Source organism: Pezoporus flaviventris, unplaced genomic scaffold (genome assembly GCF_033815535.1).
Source record: "Pezoporus flaviventris isolate CSIRO_AGI_PZ_B2104156 unplaced genomic scaffold, CSIRO_AGI_Pfla_v1 ptg000350l, whole genome shotgun sequence".
In the NCBI taxonomy this organism is placed as follows: Eukaryota; Metazoa; Chordata; class Aves; order Psittaciformes; family Psittacidae; genus Pezoporus; species Pezoporus flaviventris.
Window position 1 is genome coordinate 252,545 of NW_026892897.1, and position 16,057 is coordinate 268,601.

The following is a 16,057-nucleotide window of genomic DNA, read 5'->3' on the forward strand; positions in this document are numbered from 1 at the left end:
AATCTGCTTCGCTAACTCCCTTTCCCACGTTGCATTTAGTTCCGCTTTCTAATGGCTAACATCCCCTCGTCAACTACCCACTGTTTTGGTCAGATTTAAAAGATTCGGTCGCATTCTGAGTTGATGATTATGCGATTCCGCTTCTAAGTATTGGGGTTTTATGGCTTTGCACGTGGAATGCCTGCGGGTGGCTCGGAATGGGGCTTTGCCTTTGGCACGCAGGAGGGATCAACAGCTTTTACTCAAATCGGTGTTTTAAAGGCAAAAACGAGCTGGGACATCATATGTCTCAAGAGATAACACCTAAGAAGCAGCCTCCCGGTGCTCTGAACCAGCCGCGGGTTGCATCCAGCACTGGCGCTCTGCAGAACCCCTGTGAGGGGCTCAGACTCACCCGTGCCCGTGTGCCTCAAAGTCACACCTGGGTCCTACCTCAGAACGGCTTTTTCTCCCCAAAACAGCCCCTCTGGTGCCAATGGCTGCCTTTGGGCCCTCAGAGAAGCCGCAGCCCTCCGCTCCGGGCGGCCTAGGCCCTAGCAGCTCTGTTGCTACGCAACGCGGGGTGGAGGCAGCTGCCAACAGTAAAGATGGCGCCTGGGCGGCTTCACCCTGCGGCCTCACGGGCCGCCCGCCCACCTTCTTGCCGGGTGTGGAGCGGACAGGCCCCGCCCTCACTAGACATGGCGCCGGCTTGGCTTCAGCCTCCCAACGAGCACAGCCAATGAGAGGCGCGGGTGGATGGGGAGCACGCTGGGATTGGCTGGCTGCCGGGATTCAAACCCAAGTGCGGGGCGGTTGGCTACGGCCGTTGGAGCTGGAGCTTGCGGCGGGCCGGCGGCCCAGGTGAGTGTGGGAGAGCGGCTGACGGGACCTCAGCACCGGGACCGGTTTCCCCCCCATCCCCTAGGCCTCGGGTTCCCCTCACCCAGGCCTCGGGTCCCCACCGGTGGAGCGGAGCCGCCGTCGTGGGCCGGCGCCTTGGGCGGGCCGGGCCCGGCGGCGGTTGCCTCATTTTCCGTCACTGCCTCCGGTCTCCGTTGCTGGTTTTTTTTTACCGTGTTCCTTCCCCGGGCCCTGCCGTCGAGCTGGGCTCTGATGCCCGTGGTGGTGGTGGTGGTGGTGGTGGTGGTGGTAATTCAGGCACGAAAGTAGAAGGGGACTGAAGCCGGCTGCAAGGAGCAGAGCAGGGCCCTTCAGCAGAGAGCTTCTCCCCCCAGTGTAGATCAGGTAACCGGGAAACCCCCGAGATACCTTCGTGTCTGTGGAGTCTGGGACTGCGGAGCGGGTACTGAGGGCTTTCCACGGCTTTCCTTTAGCTGGAGTGCTCTCCCTCCCGGTACCTGTGTTTCTATGTGCTTCTGGTGGTAATGTATTGGTCCAGGCTGCCCTGTGTGCCCCAGCAAGTTATTGCACGGGCAAAGTAATTTCTGTGTTGCTGAGTTGGAGACTTTCCTCTTCATTGCTTCTGTTTATGCCATTGTTGCTAATGGTTGAGGGAAATGTGCTGACTGTCTGAATGTGAGCAGCTATTTGTGGCAGGAGCTGTAATTTCAAAGGCTGCTAAATTTAAAACTGTATTAAAATCCCAAGAATGCGGCTCCTATTTTTATCTTACTCTGAAAACTTGCACATTTTTAGTGGCCTATATAGTACAAAGTTATTTGCAGGCAGGGCATGAGCTGCGTTCTGCAGCTTTCCAGAAGGAGGGTGATTTGGGATCCCTCAGCTTGCCTTGGCTTCTGGGCCTCTGTAGTGTTCTGGAGAGTATTTGAAGCAATAAGGTGAAGTGAGCTACTGCCTCTGTGGCTCTGCTGTCCATAAACTGGAGGGGTGAGAGTCTTCGTTCCCTACAGAGACTTTAGCTGCATCTGTCTCCATCAAATAACTTGGCTTCTAAAACACGCCTGAAAAACGAACTAATTCTAAAGCTGATTCTCTTTTCTTTGGGCTGGTGCCATGTTGGCTGCTTGGAGGTGGGAAGAAAGGGCTGGGCTGTTGGTTAACCTCTGGTTTCTTGCAGGAAGATGGAGATTGAGACTGTGGTGCTGAATTTACGGAATCTGTGCGAGCAGTTTGAGCGCCAGGCTGAAGTTTTAAGTGAGGGAACTGAATACAGTAAGTTCTGCTTCTGAAAGGGGGTTGTGCAAACAGACATCACTTGCTGCTGTTGAAGAATCAGTTGATGGATGATGTTAGGGGGAATAAAACTGCTACAGGCACCGGGATTTGAGGGGACTTTCATTGTTAAGTAATACGAAGTCGCATGCTGAGCTTGCGGCAGGGCCACGTTGTAGGATCATAGACTGGTTTGGGTGGGAAGGGACCTTAAGATCACTCAGTTCCAACCCCTGCCATCAGCTTGCTCCAAGCCCCATCCAACCTGGCCTTGAACACTGCAGGGATGGGGCAGCCACAGCTTCCATGGGCACCCTCACAGGGAAGAACTTCCTTATCTCCAAGCTGAACTTCCCCTGTTTCAATTTAAACCCATCACCCCTTATCCTATTGCTTCAGCGCCTGATGCAGGTCCCTCTTCAGCATCCTTGTAGCTCCCTTCAGACACTGGAAGCTGCTCTGAGGTCTCCATGCAGCTCTTCTTCTCCAGGCTGAATAGCCCCAGCTTTCTTAGCTTAACATTCAAGCAAGCTGGCTTCATCCACACAGGGTCTCATGTCCTAGCTTTTCTGGGTGATGCTAACATGAAGGACTTTAGTTTGAAAAACTGCAGGATCTGATGACCATCTCTGGTGGAGGTGGGTTTGCCAAAAGGCTGGCTGCTCTGCTCTTCAGTTGAGAGCAGGTTGTATCACTAGGTATCTGCTGTCAGTGAAGAGGGCTGCTGCATCTCCTGCTTGCCTGTGTTTTCTCTCCAGAGTTCCTTCAGTTAGCAAAGAACTTTGAAGAGTATAGGAGAAAATGGCAGGAAACAGAGCATGAGCTTGTCAGGTACAAAGACCTCCTCATGAAAACTGAAGCTGAACGTAGTGCTTTGGACGTGAAGCTGAAACATGCTCGCAACCAAGTGGATGTGGAGATCAGACGGAGGCAAAAAGCTGAAACGGACTGTGAAAAGCTGGTGAGTAATTCCTTTATTACCAGTTACTTTTCTAGAGGGCTGGAGGCAAGGTGGTGATCTATGAAAAACAAGGACTGGCACTCAGGATTACTGGTTTTATTCCTCCCTGGGAGAAATCTTGCCCTCTGTTTTGGTCTGGAAAAACGTGACCTGCTGCTGTTACCTGTTGGAGCCAGGGCTTTGCAGCCAGTAGCAGTCTGAGGGCCTATATGTGGCATCTCAAACACTTCAGATGGTTTCCTGCAGTAATTAAACACACTTCATCCTGTGGCAGCTTCTGATATGCTCTACCTTTACAGGAGCGGCAAATGCAACTGATTCGAGAGCTGCTCATGTGTGATGCCTCTGGGAGTATTCAGCTCAATGAAGAGCAGAAGTCTGCCCTCGCCTTTCTTAACAAGCAACAGGCTTCTACTGGGGGCTCAGGCAACAAGAGGTAGGCAGAAGAGCATTTTGTCTGAGCAAGTATCAAATGCTAAATATCCAGGCAGCCGTGTACCTCTGTGACACATGCTGCACCCTATCAGTAGGGTTTTACTTCTATTCCAGTTTGAAATACAGCTCCTCTGAGTCAGTAGCATTGTTCTGGAACCAGGGCTGACTGAAAGCCAAACTGATAACAAGTTCCTACTAATTTTCTTTTTTTTTTTAATTATTATTATTATTTTTAGGCTGTCTACAATAGATGAATCTGGCTCATTTCTGTCGGATATCAGCTTTGACAAGACTGATGAGTCACTGGTAATGTAACTTCAAGTTCCACTGTAAAACCTTGGGGTGGGGGGGGTTGGGTTAATCTCTGGAAACCCCTTGTGTTTAAATTACTGTGGTGTTTAACTGGTAGAGCTGGTTTGCATTGCTCTGATGTGCTATTGGCTAAAACTTAATGAAGTCCTGGCCAGAGGCTGTAGGGTATTTACACTGAGCTAACCAGTGCTGTGTATTTCCCACAGGACTGGGATTCCTCTGTGGTGAAAGCTGTCAGACTGAAAAGGAGAGAGAAGCGGGTATGTTCAATTCTTTCCCTTCAGATAGATTCCATTGTTAGCCTTAGCTGACACAATGGCACCATCTGTCATCTCACAGCCACCTATAATGATGTCTGAGCTACTAATCACAGTCAAACTTCAGATGGATGTGCTGCTACTTTAATTTGGATCTGTGCTGAGGATTTAGGTTGAAAGTTAATTGTGATGTTTGTCTACTGAAGACAACTGGAGCTCTGCATATCTGTTCTGTTATGGCCTAGGGTCCGTAAGAAAGCACGGGAAGACTATTAACAGCTTCCAGATTGGGGGAAAATCACGTAGAAAGTTAGCTTTCTATTTTGTAAAGGAGCTTGTGCTTGTTCTGGTCTGCTATTAGTATGCAGTAGGCACAGGTGGGAAAAGGCAGCCTGAAATCATCAGTAGCAGGGTTGGGAACAGTCTAGGACTTCTTAGTTGCCCTTTTTTTGTGTGTATGGTTTGGTTTTCTTCTCCTTTTTCTCTTTTCTGAATTGGATTACGAAGCTGGGTAGGAGAATTGCTAGAAAGAGCAATGTATTGAGGCCTTCTCATACTTCATGGCAACCTTGAAGTTGCTATGAAGAACAGGTACTGTGAAAGAAAACACTTCTGTGGCATGTGCAGATGGTTGTTTAGTCTTTCTAGTTATACTTGGCTAATATAACACTCTGTTAAGAACAGAACTGCTTCATAGTCAAAAGCATACTGTATCTTTTCAGCGGTCTTCCAGGCAGTTCATTGAAGGCCCACCATGTCCTCAGAAGAAAACCAGATCAATTGGCTCCACGGTGGACCAGGTATGCTGGTCCCTGTTGGGTTTGGGTGCACTTCCACCAATTATATGCTGCAATACCTGTTTCTAGGGTCAACAAACTAGAACATCCCATGTCCTGTCAGTATTGCATCGCTAACAGCTTATTTTTCATTACAGGGAAATGAATCCATAGTGGCAAAGACAACTCTCATGGTCCCCAATGATGGTGGCCCAATTGAAGCTATTTCTACTATCCAGACTGTGCCTTATAATCTGAAAACTCGGAGGAAGAGTGGTAGGTGTCATGTCTCCATTTGTCCAAAGTCCTGAAGCAACCACTTAGTAGGCCTTATAGAACCTAGGTAGCTGCTTCTGGCTTATGATGCACACTTGCTTTTAAAGCAAAGAGGGATAGGGTGCCAACATTCTTTTGCCTTTCAGGTCCTCTGCAGCCTTGGAGCAGCGAGTCAAGCATAGGCAGTAAGCAGCTGGAATCCAAACCGGAGACCGATGGCTCTGGCACCCCACAGAACAATGGGGGAGTGAGGCTGCACGACTTTGTTTCAAAGACGGTAGGTCTACAGGCAGGAAGAACTTGGAAAAGCATCTCCTTCCACTTTGGAATGGGTGTGATATCAGGCTCTTGGTAAGAGGCTACTCAAGTCAATATTGACTGTACCAGTTACCTGCATTAGATTAGGGAATATGTTATCCTATATGGTTATGCAGTCGAAGTCAGATTCATAGAATCGTGGAATGGTTTGTGTTGGAAGGGAGCTTAAAGCTCATCCAGTTCCAACCCCCTGCCATGGGCAGGGAAACCTTCCACTAGGGCAGGTTGCTCCAAGCCCTATCCAACCTGCTGGCTCTGAACACTGCCAGGGATGGGGCAGCCACAGCTTCCATGGGCACCCTGTGCCAGTGCCTCAGCACCCTCACAGGGAAGAACTTCTTCCTTATCTCCAAGCTGACCTTCCCCTGTTTCAGTTTGAGCCCATCACTGCTTGTCCTATCGCTCCGTTCCCTGACAGAGTCCCTTTTCAGCATCCTTGTAGCCCTGTTCAGATGCTGGAAGCTGCTCTGGGGTCTCCACACAGCTTCTCCAGGCTGAACAGCCCGAACTTCCTTAGCCTGTCTTCACATGGGAAAGTCCTGCTGAGTGACTACATTGCACTAATCTCTTCCCATCTGTACATTCTGAATCATTAGGTTATCAAGCCAGAATCGTGTGTTCCATGTGGAAAGCGAGTGAAATTTGGAAAAATCTCTCTGAAGTGCAGAGACTGCCGTGTGGTTGCTCACCCAGAGTGTCGGGACCGCTGTCCTCTTCCCTGCATCCCCACCTTGACAGGCACTCCTGTTAGAATTGGAGAGGTGAGTCTGCTGGGTGAGCTGCCAACCCAAACTGGCTTGTATTTGGTTAGAGGAATGGGCTCAGGCTCTAACAAATCTGCCTTCTACAGAAGAGCTCCTGTTGCTTAAAGGTGCATGATCTACGTTAGCAAGATCGTTTGTGTTGGAAGCAGGGTACTACTTCCAACTGATAGGGATGCTGTGTTAGGAGGGTGTGGAGTTGGGAATATGGCAGCTCTGGGTAGGCAATCCTGCAGCCTTGTGCTGATGGATGTGCTTTAGATCTCGCTATGAATCCCTGAGAAATTATTTTCTATGTCTGAAGACTGAGTATTCCTTCATTTTTCCTTTTGCCTTTCAGGGGACCTTGATGGACTTTGTCCCTTCTACTCCTCCAATGATCCCTTCCATCATAGTGCACTGTGTGAATGAGATCGAGCAGCGAGGGCTGCATGAGGTAAAAAGAAAATGAGGTGTGAAACAGTGCTGATGAAATGGGTTGTGGTGTTAGGGAGGCAAATGAACCCAAGCATCCCTTACTCATTGTGTGCATAGTGCTGGTCAGTGGGTGACTGTGGGTGAGCAACAGTGGCTGTACAGAGTGCCCAGGTGTGGAGAGCAAGTGGGAGCAGGATGTCAGTTTTGTATGTGCTCTTGATTCTCTGCCTCTAAGCAATGCTTTCTGTTACAGACGGGCCTTTACCGGGTGTCTGGCTGTGACAAGACAGTGAGGGAACTGAAAGAGAAGTTTCTTAGAGCAAAAAATGTTCCTTTGCTCAGCAAAGTGGATGACATCCATGCTATCTGTGGCCTTCTCAAGGACTTTCTGCGCAGCCTGAAAGAGCCCCTTCTCACGTTCCGGTTAAACAAGACTTTTATGGAAGCTGCAGGTGAGGAAGCTGCTAAATGGCATCTCCAAATCTTTCCCTAGGCTTGACGGTCACAGGTTTAGATGTCATGTCCACTGGGAAGACCCCAGGGCTCTGTGGAGCCCTCATGCTTGCAGCTGTGTTGATGATGTGCCATGTGCTTGAAGGATATCTCTTCTGCTGTACTCCTCTGGAAGAGGAAGGAAACAAGTTCTGCTACTTGGGCAGGATACCAGATTACTGCAGTGGCAGTAAATGTAAAGTTTCTGGCTTCCTTGTTTCTCAGGATAGCTACTGCTGTGAGGGGAGTATTGCAGCTGTGCCTCTGGGACTACCTTCTGAGGTTTAAACATATTGTTTTTTTTCTCCTAGAAATCTCAGATGAGGACAACAGCATTGCTGCTATGTACCAAGCAGTTGGTGAGCTTCCTCAGGCCAATAGGGACACCCTGGCTTTCCTCATGATCCACCTGCAGAGGTATGTCCAGATGGACTGGCAGTTCTGAAAGAGGGATGTTGCCACTGGTGCCCTCTTGAAATGGGCTTTTGTTATTGCTTGTGAGCATAAAGTCTTCATCCTGGGGGAAAAAAACGCTTATTCAGAAGCTGCAGTGGGTATGGGTTGGGGGAGTTGTATTACAAATGAAGGGGAGAAGCTACATCCTCTTTTTGTTTTTAATATAGGGTGGCTCAGAGCCCAGAGACTAAAATGGACGTTGCCAACTTGGCCAAAGTCTTTGGCCCCACAATAGTTGCTCATGCTGTACCTGATCCTGACCCTATGATGCTCCTGCAGGACACGAAGCGACAGCCTAAGGTGAGTGAGCAGAAAGACCTGCTTGGGGTGAATGTATCCCCTTTAACAGGTTCAAGTGAATTGCTGGAGGGAGCTGAGGTGATGCTGGTCCTAGTGTCAGTGTGTCAAAGCTGTGTGCTGGTCTGTAACATCATCCCCCTGTACTTGGCACTGGTAAGGCTGCACCAGTTCTGGGTCTCTTGCTACAAGAGAAACGTGGAGGTGCTTGATGGGGTCCAGAGAAGGCCAGTGGAGCTGGGGAAGGGCCTGGAGCACAAGTGTGATGAGGAATAGCTGAGGGACTGGGGGTGTGGGGGTATTTAGTCTGGAGAAGAGAAAGCTCGGGTGGACCTTATCGTGCTCTACAACTGCCTGACAGGAGGATGTAGTGAGGTGGGGATCAGTCTCTGCTCCCAAGGAGCAAGGGGTGGGGCAAGAGGAAGAGGCCTCAAGCTGCACCAGGGCAGGTTTAGATGGAGCTGAGGAGTAATTCCATCCCCAAAGGGTGCTCAGGCATTGGAACAGGCTGCCCAGGGCAGTGCTGGAGTCACCGTCCCTGCAAGTGTTCCCAAACCGTGTAGCCAAGGCCCTCAGTGCATGAGTTCGTGATGGACTTGGCAGTGCTGGGGTAATGGTTGGACTTGATGATCTTAATGGACTTTTCCAACCTGGTTGATTCTGTGATTCCATGATTCTATTCACTGGTCTCTCTGTAGGTAGTGGAGCGACTTCTGTTGCTGCCTATGGACTACTGGAGCCAGCTGATGATGGTGGAGCAAGAAAACATTGACCCAGCACATGTAATTGAGAATGCCAATGCCTACTCCACACCACAGACACCAGATGTTAAAGGTAACCCCCGAGTTCTGCTTTACTCCTTACTGGCTGTGCAACTGCTGTTGTAAAAATAATGCCCCTCAGTCAGAGCTGCTTGAGACTCTGGAGCGTTCCTGCATGCTTCATGGAGGAAGAGGGAAGAACATGCCAGAAAAACACTAGCATTGTCTAGTATTTTTGGCAGATGCTAGGGAATGTTCAGCCTGGAGAAGAGAAGGCTGCATGGAGACCTCAGAGCAGCCTTCCAGTATCTGAAGGGGGCCTATAGGGATGCTGGGGAGGGACCCTTCATTAGGGACTGCAGTGACAGGACAAGGGGTAACGGGTTCAAACTGAAACAGGGGAAGTTTAGAGTGGATCTAAGGAGGAAATTCTTTGCTGTGAGGGTGCTGAGGCACTGGAATGGGTTGCCCAGGGAGGTAGGGAATGCTCCATCCCTGGCAGTGTTCAAGACCAGGTTGGACGAGGCCTTGGGTGATATGGTTTAGTGTGAGGTGTCCCTGCCCATGGCAGGGGGGTTGGAACTGGATGATCTTAAGGCTCTTTCCAACCCTAACTGTTCTATGATTCTATATCTGATGTTCCTTGCATGGCAATGAGCACTTCAGCTGCCCCTATGTTGCTCACTTCACTCCCTCTCTTTTGGCAGTGAGCATACTTGGGCCCCTCACTTCTCCAGAGCACCAGCTCTCCAAGACTCCATCATCCAGCTCCCTGTCCCAGAGGGTCCGCTCTACCTTCAGCAAAACCACCCCCAGGTAAGTGCCAGTGGGATGTTATGGAGCTGTTGGGTTCAGTGCAGGTGAAGTACTAAAATGAGACTTTTGGAACCTGTTCTGGGAGCAGCCTGGATTTACTAAGCCAACTCTCCCTTCATGAGTGCTGTAGTAACAGTGCAAGCTGCACAATGGTTTAATTAGTGGCCTCTTATGGTAGGGAGAGCAATGCTTTGTGTGGGAGATGGGTACAAGTTGGGTGAAAGTCCCCTGGGGAAGGGGAAGTGTTAGACCTCTGTATCCTAAATGCAAACCTGATATTTTTCTTACTTCTCTTGATCTAGATTCGGGAGCAAAGGCAAGTCAACAGCCCAACTTGGGCATCAGTATAACTTTTTTGCTTCTCCTGTGCTGAAGTGAAGTGGACCTGGGAAGTAGCCATTGTCCTAGCATTTGCACACCAGTATGCACCAGTACAAGAAACACCAGTCCTCTCTGTGGCCATTGGCAGCTTATGTAATAAGATCTCTTTCCGTTTAGCTTCCAGCTTAACTGAGACTTTTAATGGGATTTTATTGTGCAATGTATTTTTATTATCTAATGCTGTGCTGAATTTTAGTATTGGTGAAGAAAGTAATATCAGGATTTGTTCTAAGTTTTAATAAAAAAAAAATGCTAGAGGAACTTGCTGACACTTTTCAATAGCATCCAGTCTCGTAGCTGTATGGAGTGGAACAGTCATATAAGGATTGTGAGCTTGTTGGGTTTTGCTGTTTGGTTTTTAAAGCTCAATTTTGGTTTTTAAAGCTTCTCTTCACACAGCAGTGACGCTGATTTGTTGCAATCCAGTGTTTCCAGCAGCACCCAAGTCTAATTCGTGACTTGGGCTGTGGTCATGCAGCCTTTAATCCTGAGGATGGCACTGTTGCCTTTGAGCAAAGGATGCTCTCTTTAACTGCCAGAGGGGCTGTGACTTTAGTGAAGGAATGTTTCCTGGTACTGCATTTACAAGGTAAAAACTGTCTGTAGGTGCAAACCCCAAAGATTCCAGGGTAGTCTAAATGAATGACTAGTGCCGCTCATACTGGTGCGGGGATTGAGGGTGGGTTAAGAGCATCCTTGCTTTTGGGAGTCCCTGCTTTCCTGAACTGGGATATGTGGCCTGGCTCAGTGCTGTGTGAAAAGATTTATGGAACACATACAGAAGCTTATAAAGAGACTGTTTTTATTGAGCTCTGGAAAACTGTCATGACTTGTGCAGCTAAGTAAATAATGATCTGTGTGACCTGTGGTTCTGTGCTGTGGCTGATGCTTGTTACTTGTGCTATAGTTTTACCAGTGCAAGAAAGCAAAGCTCCTGTTTTTACGTTCAGGCAGAGGCAAGCACACACACGTTTCAAAGGATTCATGCCAATATAATCACAACTCTATGCTCCCTAAACAGCAGCTAGCCCTTGCTATATTTGTATTTAAAGCAATAGGACAGGCCAGGGACTATGTCTCTGCCCTGTATGCAGGTTCTTCACCCCTCCAAGCCCCCCCCCCATCAGTTAATGACCTTATGGATGAAGCCACCTTCTTATTTGCTGCAAATGAGAGTTCTGGTAATGGAAGGCACTTCTCACTCTCCCCTAAGTGGCACCTAGGTCTGATCTACAGCAACTCCAAGGGGATGATGCAGGTCTCCCTGCAAAGGACTGTGCTCAGCTCCCATGAGCCAAATTCTTCACCTTTGTTTCCATTCCCTCCTCTCAGAGAAGTGGGACTGGGGGCCTGGTGTGTAAATTTGGGGCAGTTGGTTATCTATGGGTGGGCCTGTATGTATGGACAAGGAATGGGATGGGCTGTGATGCCAATGGAACCCTTGTATCTACATGAGGTGATGGGCCTGCTGTTGGGGAGAGAGAGAGATGCTAGGCCTGAATGCCTTCTAGCTTTGCAGATAGGATTCCCTGCTTTGCCCAGGCTGGGGCTCCTGCCCTCACTCTAGCTCGACTGCAGAGAATTCGGCAGGCAAGTGGCGGTCAGTGTCTTCCATGGCACGGTGAATAGCAGCAGCAGCCTCACCGTGGTAGTGCTGAGCCAGCTGGGTCAGCTTCTGGGCACACTTCCTCCTCATTGCTGTTGCCATGGGAATCCGGTACCCATCCATAAACTTGGCTTTTGCTTCATCAAGAGACTTCTTCTTGTAGAAGAAGAAGTTTCCCCAGTAGAGATTAAGGGCTTGAAGGCTTTTGAGGCTCAGGGTGTCCTTTCTCTCCTGCAGCTCCCTGTAGATCTTCTCTTCCTGTGCTGGGTCTCTTGCGCCATAGAACTCTGCTAATTGCAGCTTTACAAACACGAGGTCTGGATGTTCCTGAAGAATTTGGTTGAGGTCTTTGATGGCTGCTTCCAGTATGTTATTCTTGTCTTTGTTATTTGCATTGAGCCACTGTTTCTTATAGCACTTGGCCAGGGCTTGATAGAGAAGGTGATAACCTGGATTCTGCTCCAGGGCTTGCTGTAATATCTTAATTGCTTTCTGTATAGCATTCCTTTTCAGCCAAAAGGAAGATGAAGCCTTGAGGACATCAGGATCAGAGCTTTTCTCTACGTTTTCTTCTATCAAGCTAATTGATCTTTCTGTATCTGCTTGTTCAAGTAGCATGGCTAAACACATTTTGGCTCTGTAGTTATTTGGGTGCTCCAGAACAGTTTTTTCCAGTTGGATTCTAGCTTCCTCTGCAATATCAGGATACCAGAAGTAATTCCAGCAGGAGTAAAGAGCCATTCCAAGCCCAGCATGGAAATTCCTGTTCTCCGGTTCAAGCATCAATGCCACTTCAAAGCACTCTCTTGCCCGTTCCCCATTCCGGGCTCTGATAGCCAGGAGGGACTAGCCTTTCTGGGCCTGGATGTGTGGGATCAGCTGTGCATCTAAAGGAGTTGTGCAGAGCTGCTCAACTTGTTGCAGATAGCTTTCAGCCTCCTGGTAAGAGGCCTGAAGGTAGTGAATCCAAGCATAATTCCCATATATAACCAATGAACCAGCAGCAGATGCCTGCTGCTCGTCTTGCCTCTCATACTCTTCAGCATCTTTAAGGCTTTGCAGAGCTTCTCTGCTCTGACCTTCCAGCTGGTACAGGTATGCCTGCAGCCCCAAGAGTGCTGCCTGGTTTTGGTGGGGTGTGTACTTGATTTCAACAGCCAGCTTCTGCAGGACATGGCTAATATCAATGTGGCCTGCTATACTCAAATGCCAGGTGAAATGGCATTGAAGGGCATCCAACTTTTCCTTCAGCTCTTCCTTGCTGCAGAAAGGAAAAGGTGAGTTAGGAATAGGCAGCATGTGGTGTCCTGTGGTACCCACACAGAGCCCAAAGGAGCTCCTAGCTGTGCTTGAAGCAAAAAGGAGGGAGAGGTGGAGGATGGGGCTCTCCCCACTCAAGCTACTCAAAATCCTGTGAATCTTTGTTCCAATCAACCCATTTTCAGGGAGCCATCAGGGAGGCTTCCTGGCTTCTTGGCCTCCAGTGCCTGAAGCCAGGGCTGCTGCTCTTACCCAATGCCTCCAGGATGGACTTCAAGAAACAGGAAGAGTAGAGCCAGCCAAAACCACACAATGAAAACTTCTCTGTTCCCCATGAGAAAGAAAGAAATAGGGGCTGTGCCTTCCTGGGAGTGATGCATCAAGAGATGGCTCAGCAGGGAAAGTCCAACACAGAGCCATGCAGATGTTGGACTTAGAGCATCTCTTATCTGAGGAAAGGCTGAAAGAGCTGGGCCTCTTTTGCCTAGAGAAGAGAAGGCTCAGAGGCATCTTAGAAACACACATAAAAACCTGAAGGCAGAGGCAAGCTTTTTATCAGTGGTGCCCAGGGTTTGGGACAAAAAGCAGTGGGCAGCTGGGGGGGAAGCTTTATCATGAACCTCTTTGTCTTTTAGTTGTGAGAATGGTAGAGTACCAGAACAGCTTGCCCAGGGGGGCGATGGAGTCTCCATCCTTGGAGATATTCAAAAGCTGTTTGGATGTGGTCGTGGGCAACCTGCTCTTAGGTGACCCTGCTTGAGCAGAGGCTTGGTCAAGGTGTAACTTCCAGGACCTTTTGCAGAGTGAAGTCAACCCAAAACCATTCTCTCTGGAGCAGCTACAAGAACGGAAGCTGTGCACTTACCTCATGCTCGCTGTGGCTGGAGCAGCACCCTTAGGGAGTGATGGCTTGGGCTGGATCTCTTCCACACTGCAGCAGATGCACAGGGTAGCAGTGAGTGTGTAACTTACCAACTGACCCTTAAATAGCGTTTCTTTCTGGGTGGGGTCTGATGAAACTGTTGGACTTGGAAGAAACAAAACTGAAAGAAAAGACTTAAACCAGAAAATGATGTATCCTGATGTCCCTGCCTAGAAGCTACTACCTTCCCTTCCCAAAATGGGACTGGGATCGGGATAAAGGAGAATGAAGACCCATTCAGAGCAGAACTTAACCCTGGAGCCCTTCTTCCCCTTGCAACTGGCTTTGTTAGCATTAAAGCTTTTAAGAAGTACCAGGGTTAAGGTGATAGAAGCTTCTGGGCAACTGAGTGTAACTATGGCATTGCCATCATTGTTGAAAGGCTCTGCCTGGCTCTCAGACCTTGGCACTGGGCTTGTTGGGCTGGTTCTGTCTGGATCTGTCCCAGCCTGCCTGGCACTTTGCAGTGGTTTGCTTAGCTGTAACTCCCTAGCAACAAGGTCCTCCTTACCCACTCGAGTTTGAGGTATTGAACTGGCATGGGTTTGTATAACTGAGGTACAAGGGCTGGGCCTGCCATAGAGCCCATGTACTTGCTTGAGCAGGTTGTGCTGAGGGTGGGTCACTGGTGGGGTGTTAGCAACTCGGTGGTGATCCATGCTGGTCGTTGATGAACACGGTTGGGTAAGTGACAGGAGCCAGTCTTAGAGGTAACATAACCCCGGTAAAACACCGGAGCCACAGAGGACACACAGTGTATCTTCTGTAACATGGCATTGCAGCTTTATGAAGAAAGATTCAAGTACAGAGACCAGTAGAAAATCCATTAAAAACCAATCAAGTAGCCCCAAGTAGGTAGTAAATGAAGAAACCATCAAGCCTATAATCATATTCTTCCTAGCAAAGAAGAAATGAAACCCATCAACATCACTTTTTCCCCCTCAGGATGTGGATGAGTCACTGCAGCAAAGGAAGGAGGGTGAATTTGTCATTAAAGGATTGGGATAGGTACTTTTGTCTGATGTGTTTGTTGGGTTTTATTACTGACAGCCTTTAATAGCAATGGAATAATTTGGATATTAGCTGTTAGCACTGCTGGAAGAGGTTGAGCAGTAAAGGATTATAGAATCACATACTACTTAAGGGTGGAAAGGACCTTAACATAATCTAGTTCCACTCCCCTCCCATGGGTAGGGATGTCTTGCACTAGACCATGTTGCCCAAGGCTCTGTCCAGCCTGGCCTTGAACACTGCAAGGGATGGGGCAGCCACAGCTTCTCTGGGCACCCTGTGCCAGTGCCTCAGCACCCTCACATCACCCTCACAGCACCCTCTTCTCCCTTATCTCCAACCTGAACTCCCCCTATTCCAGTCTGAACCCACCACCCCTTGTCCCATCTCTCCAGTCCCTGATGCAGGTCCCTCTCCAGCATCCTTGTAGCCCCCTTCAGACACTGGAAGCTGCTCTGAGCTCTCCACGCAGCTCCTCTGCTCCAGCCCCAATGTTCTCAGCCTGGCTCCTATGGGAGCTGCTCCAGTCCCTGCTCCTCCTCGTGGCCTCCTCCATGTCCTTATGTTGAGGACCCCAGAACTGCACCCAGTGCTGCAAGTGGGGTCTTGCGAGAGTAAATTGATTAGACTGAGGCATGAATTAGACCATGAATGAGTTCTTCTTGAATCCTCACGTCAGCATCTTCTTTCTGCACGCTTTGGCTTGCCCAAGCTGCTTCTCCATTGCCTGGCGTGGCCAGGATGGGGCTGTGTGTGTTGGATGGCAGACAGACAGACAGACAAACACAGACAGACAGACAGATGCTTTCACTCCCCAGGGCAGGGGCTGAGCTGGGCTATGGGCAGTGCTGGCAGAATGGAGGAGGAATCCAGAGCTCAAATCCCTCCGGCCTCAGCAATGCTTTTTGGCTCTTTCTCCTGCTAATATTAGGACTGGTTTGAGGAAGATTCTGGTTTTATGGAATCGCTATTAATATCGTACAAAGCCTGGCTGCAAATCAAAAATAACAGCGAATGAGAACACTCCTGATGACACAGCCAAAGGGGAAGTGCAGGCGAGGCTTGGTGTTGCGAGAGAGAAATGGGGAGGGGGGAAGGAAAAGTGAAAGAGCTGCAATAAGATGCGAAGAAGTAAAATGCTTTGGCGATAGCTCAACCCCCCCGCTTGGCTCCAAACCAGTTCTGGTGCATCAAATAGCACTGATTGATCCAATTCTCTGAGCTGATGGAAAGGAAATCCTGGTTTATCGGCCCGCACGTTTCCGAGTTGGGAAAAGCACCCATCTGGCAGCGAGTTCCTCTACTGCCTCTTCAGGAATGAGAGGGCTCGCACCAGCCTGGTGCTCTAACCCCAAATGTGCCTTGGAAATGAAGCTGCTTTTCCACGTCTCGAGTCTGTTCCGTTTCCCCCAGCAGTCTGCTGCTGC

The 16,057-nt window shown here is 49.2% G+C and overlaps 2 protein-coding genes across 5 annotated transcripts; one reads left to right on the plus strand and one right to left on the minus strand.

The window, feature by feature from the left end:
- Positions 1 to 750: 750 nt before the first annotated feature.
- Positions 751 to 10,065, plus strand: RACGAP1 (Rac GTPase activating protein 1). 4 transcript variants are annotated; one of them, XM_061443335.1, is made up of 17 exons: positions 751 to 843; positions 2,021 to 2,115; positions 2,874 to 3,076; positions 3,376 to 3,512; positions 3,748 to 3,817; positions 4,030 to 4,083; positions 4,803 to 4,880; positions 5,015 to 5,132; positions 5,279 to 5,409; positions 6,047 to 6,211; positions 6,552 to 6,647; positions 6,882 to 7,080; positions 7,432 to 7,537; positions 7,744 to 7,876; positions 8,572 to 8,707; positions 9,342 to 9,450; positions 9,753 to 10,065. In XM_061443335.1, exons 2-17 carry the CDS (start codon positions 2,025 to 2,027, stop codon positions 9,826 to 9,828), a joined length of 1,902 nt encoding a protein of 633 aa, XP_061299319.1. In that variant the 5' UTR covers positions 751 to 843; positions 2,021 to 2,024; the 3' UTR covers positions 9,829 to 10,065. The 4 variants fall into 4 exon arrangements, with proteins under 4 accessions (XP_061299319.1, XP_061299321.1, XP_061299320.1 ...); XM_061443337.1 differs by having other exon boundaries at positions 825 to 843; positions 2,025 to 2,115; XM_061443336.1 differs by lacking the exon at positions 751 to 843 and adding an exon at positions 1,346 to 1,781.
- A 546-nt stretch (positions 10,066 to 10,611) lies between these two features.
- LOC133263542 (interferon-induced protein with tetratricopeptide repeats 2-like) lies at positions 10,612 to 13,692 on the minus strand. Its single transcript, XM_061443343.1, is given in 2 exon segments — positions 10,612 to 12,698; positions 13,563 to 13,692. Coding segments are annotated over 2 exon segments (1,314 nt in total). The 5' UTR covers positions 13,568 to 13,692; the 3' UTR covers positions 10,612 to 11,389.
- Positions 13,693 to 16,057: the final 2,365 nt, after the last annotated feature.

Bases quoted from the DNA above. Each gene is read 5' to 3' on its own strand.
- RACGAP1 (XM_061443336.1), top strand. From the start codon at position 1,675: ATGAGCTGCGTTCTGCAGCTTTCCAGAAGGAGGGTGATTTGGGATCCC. The intron at 3,077-3,375 runs GTGAGTAATTCC...CTACCTTTACAG, and splicing joins AAACGGACTGTGAAAAGCTG to GAGCGGCAAATGCAACTGAT. The intron at 6,212-6,551 runs GTGAGTCTGCTG...TTTGCCTTTCAG, and splicing joins CTCCTGTTAGAATTGGAGAG to GGGACCTTGATGGACTTTGT.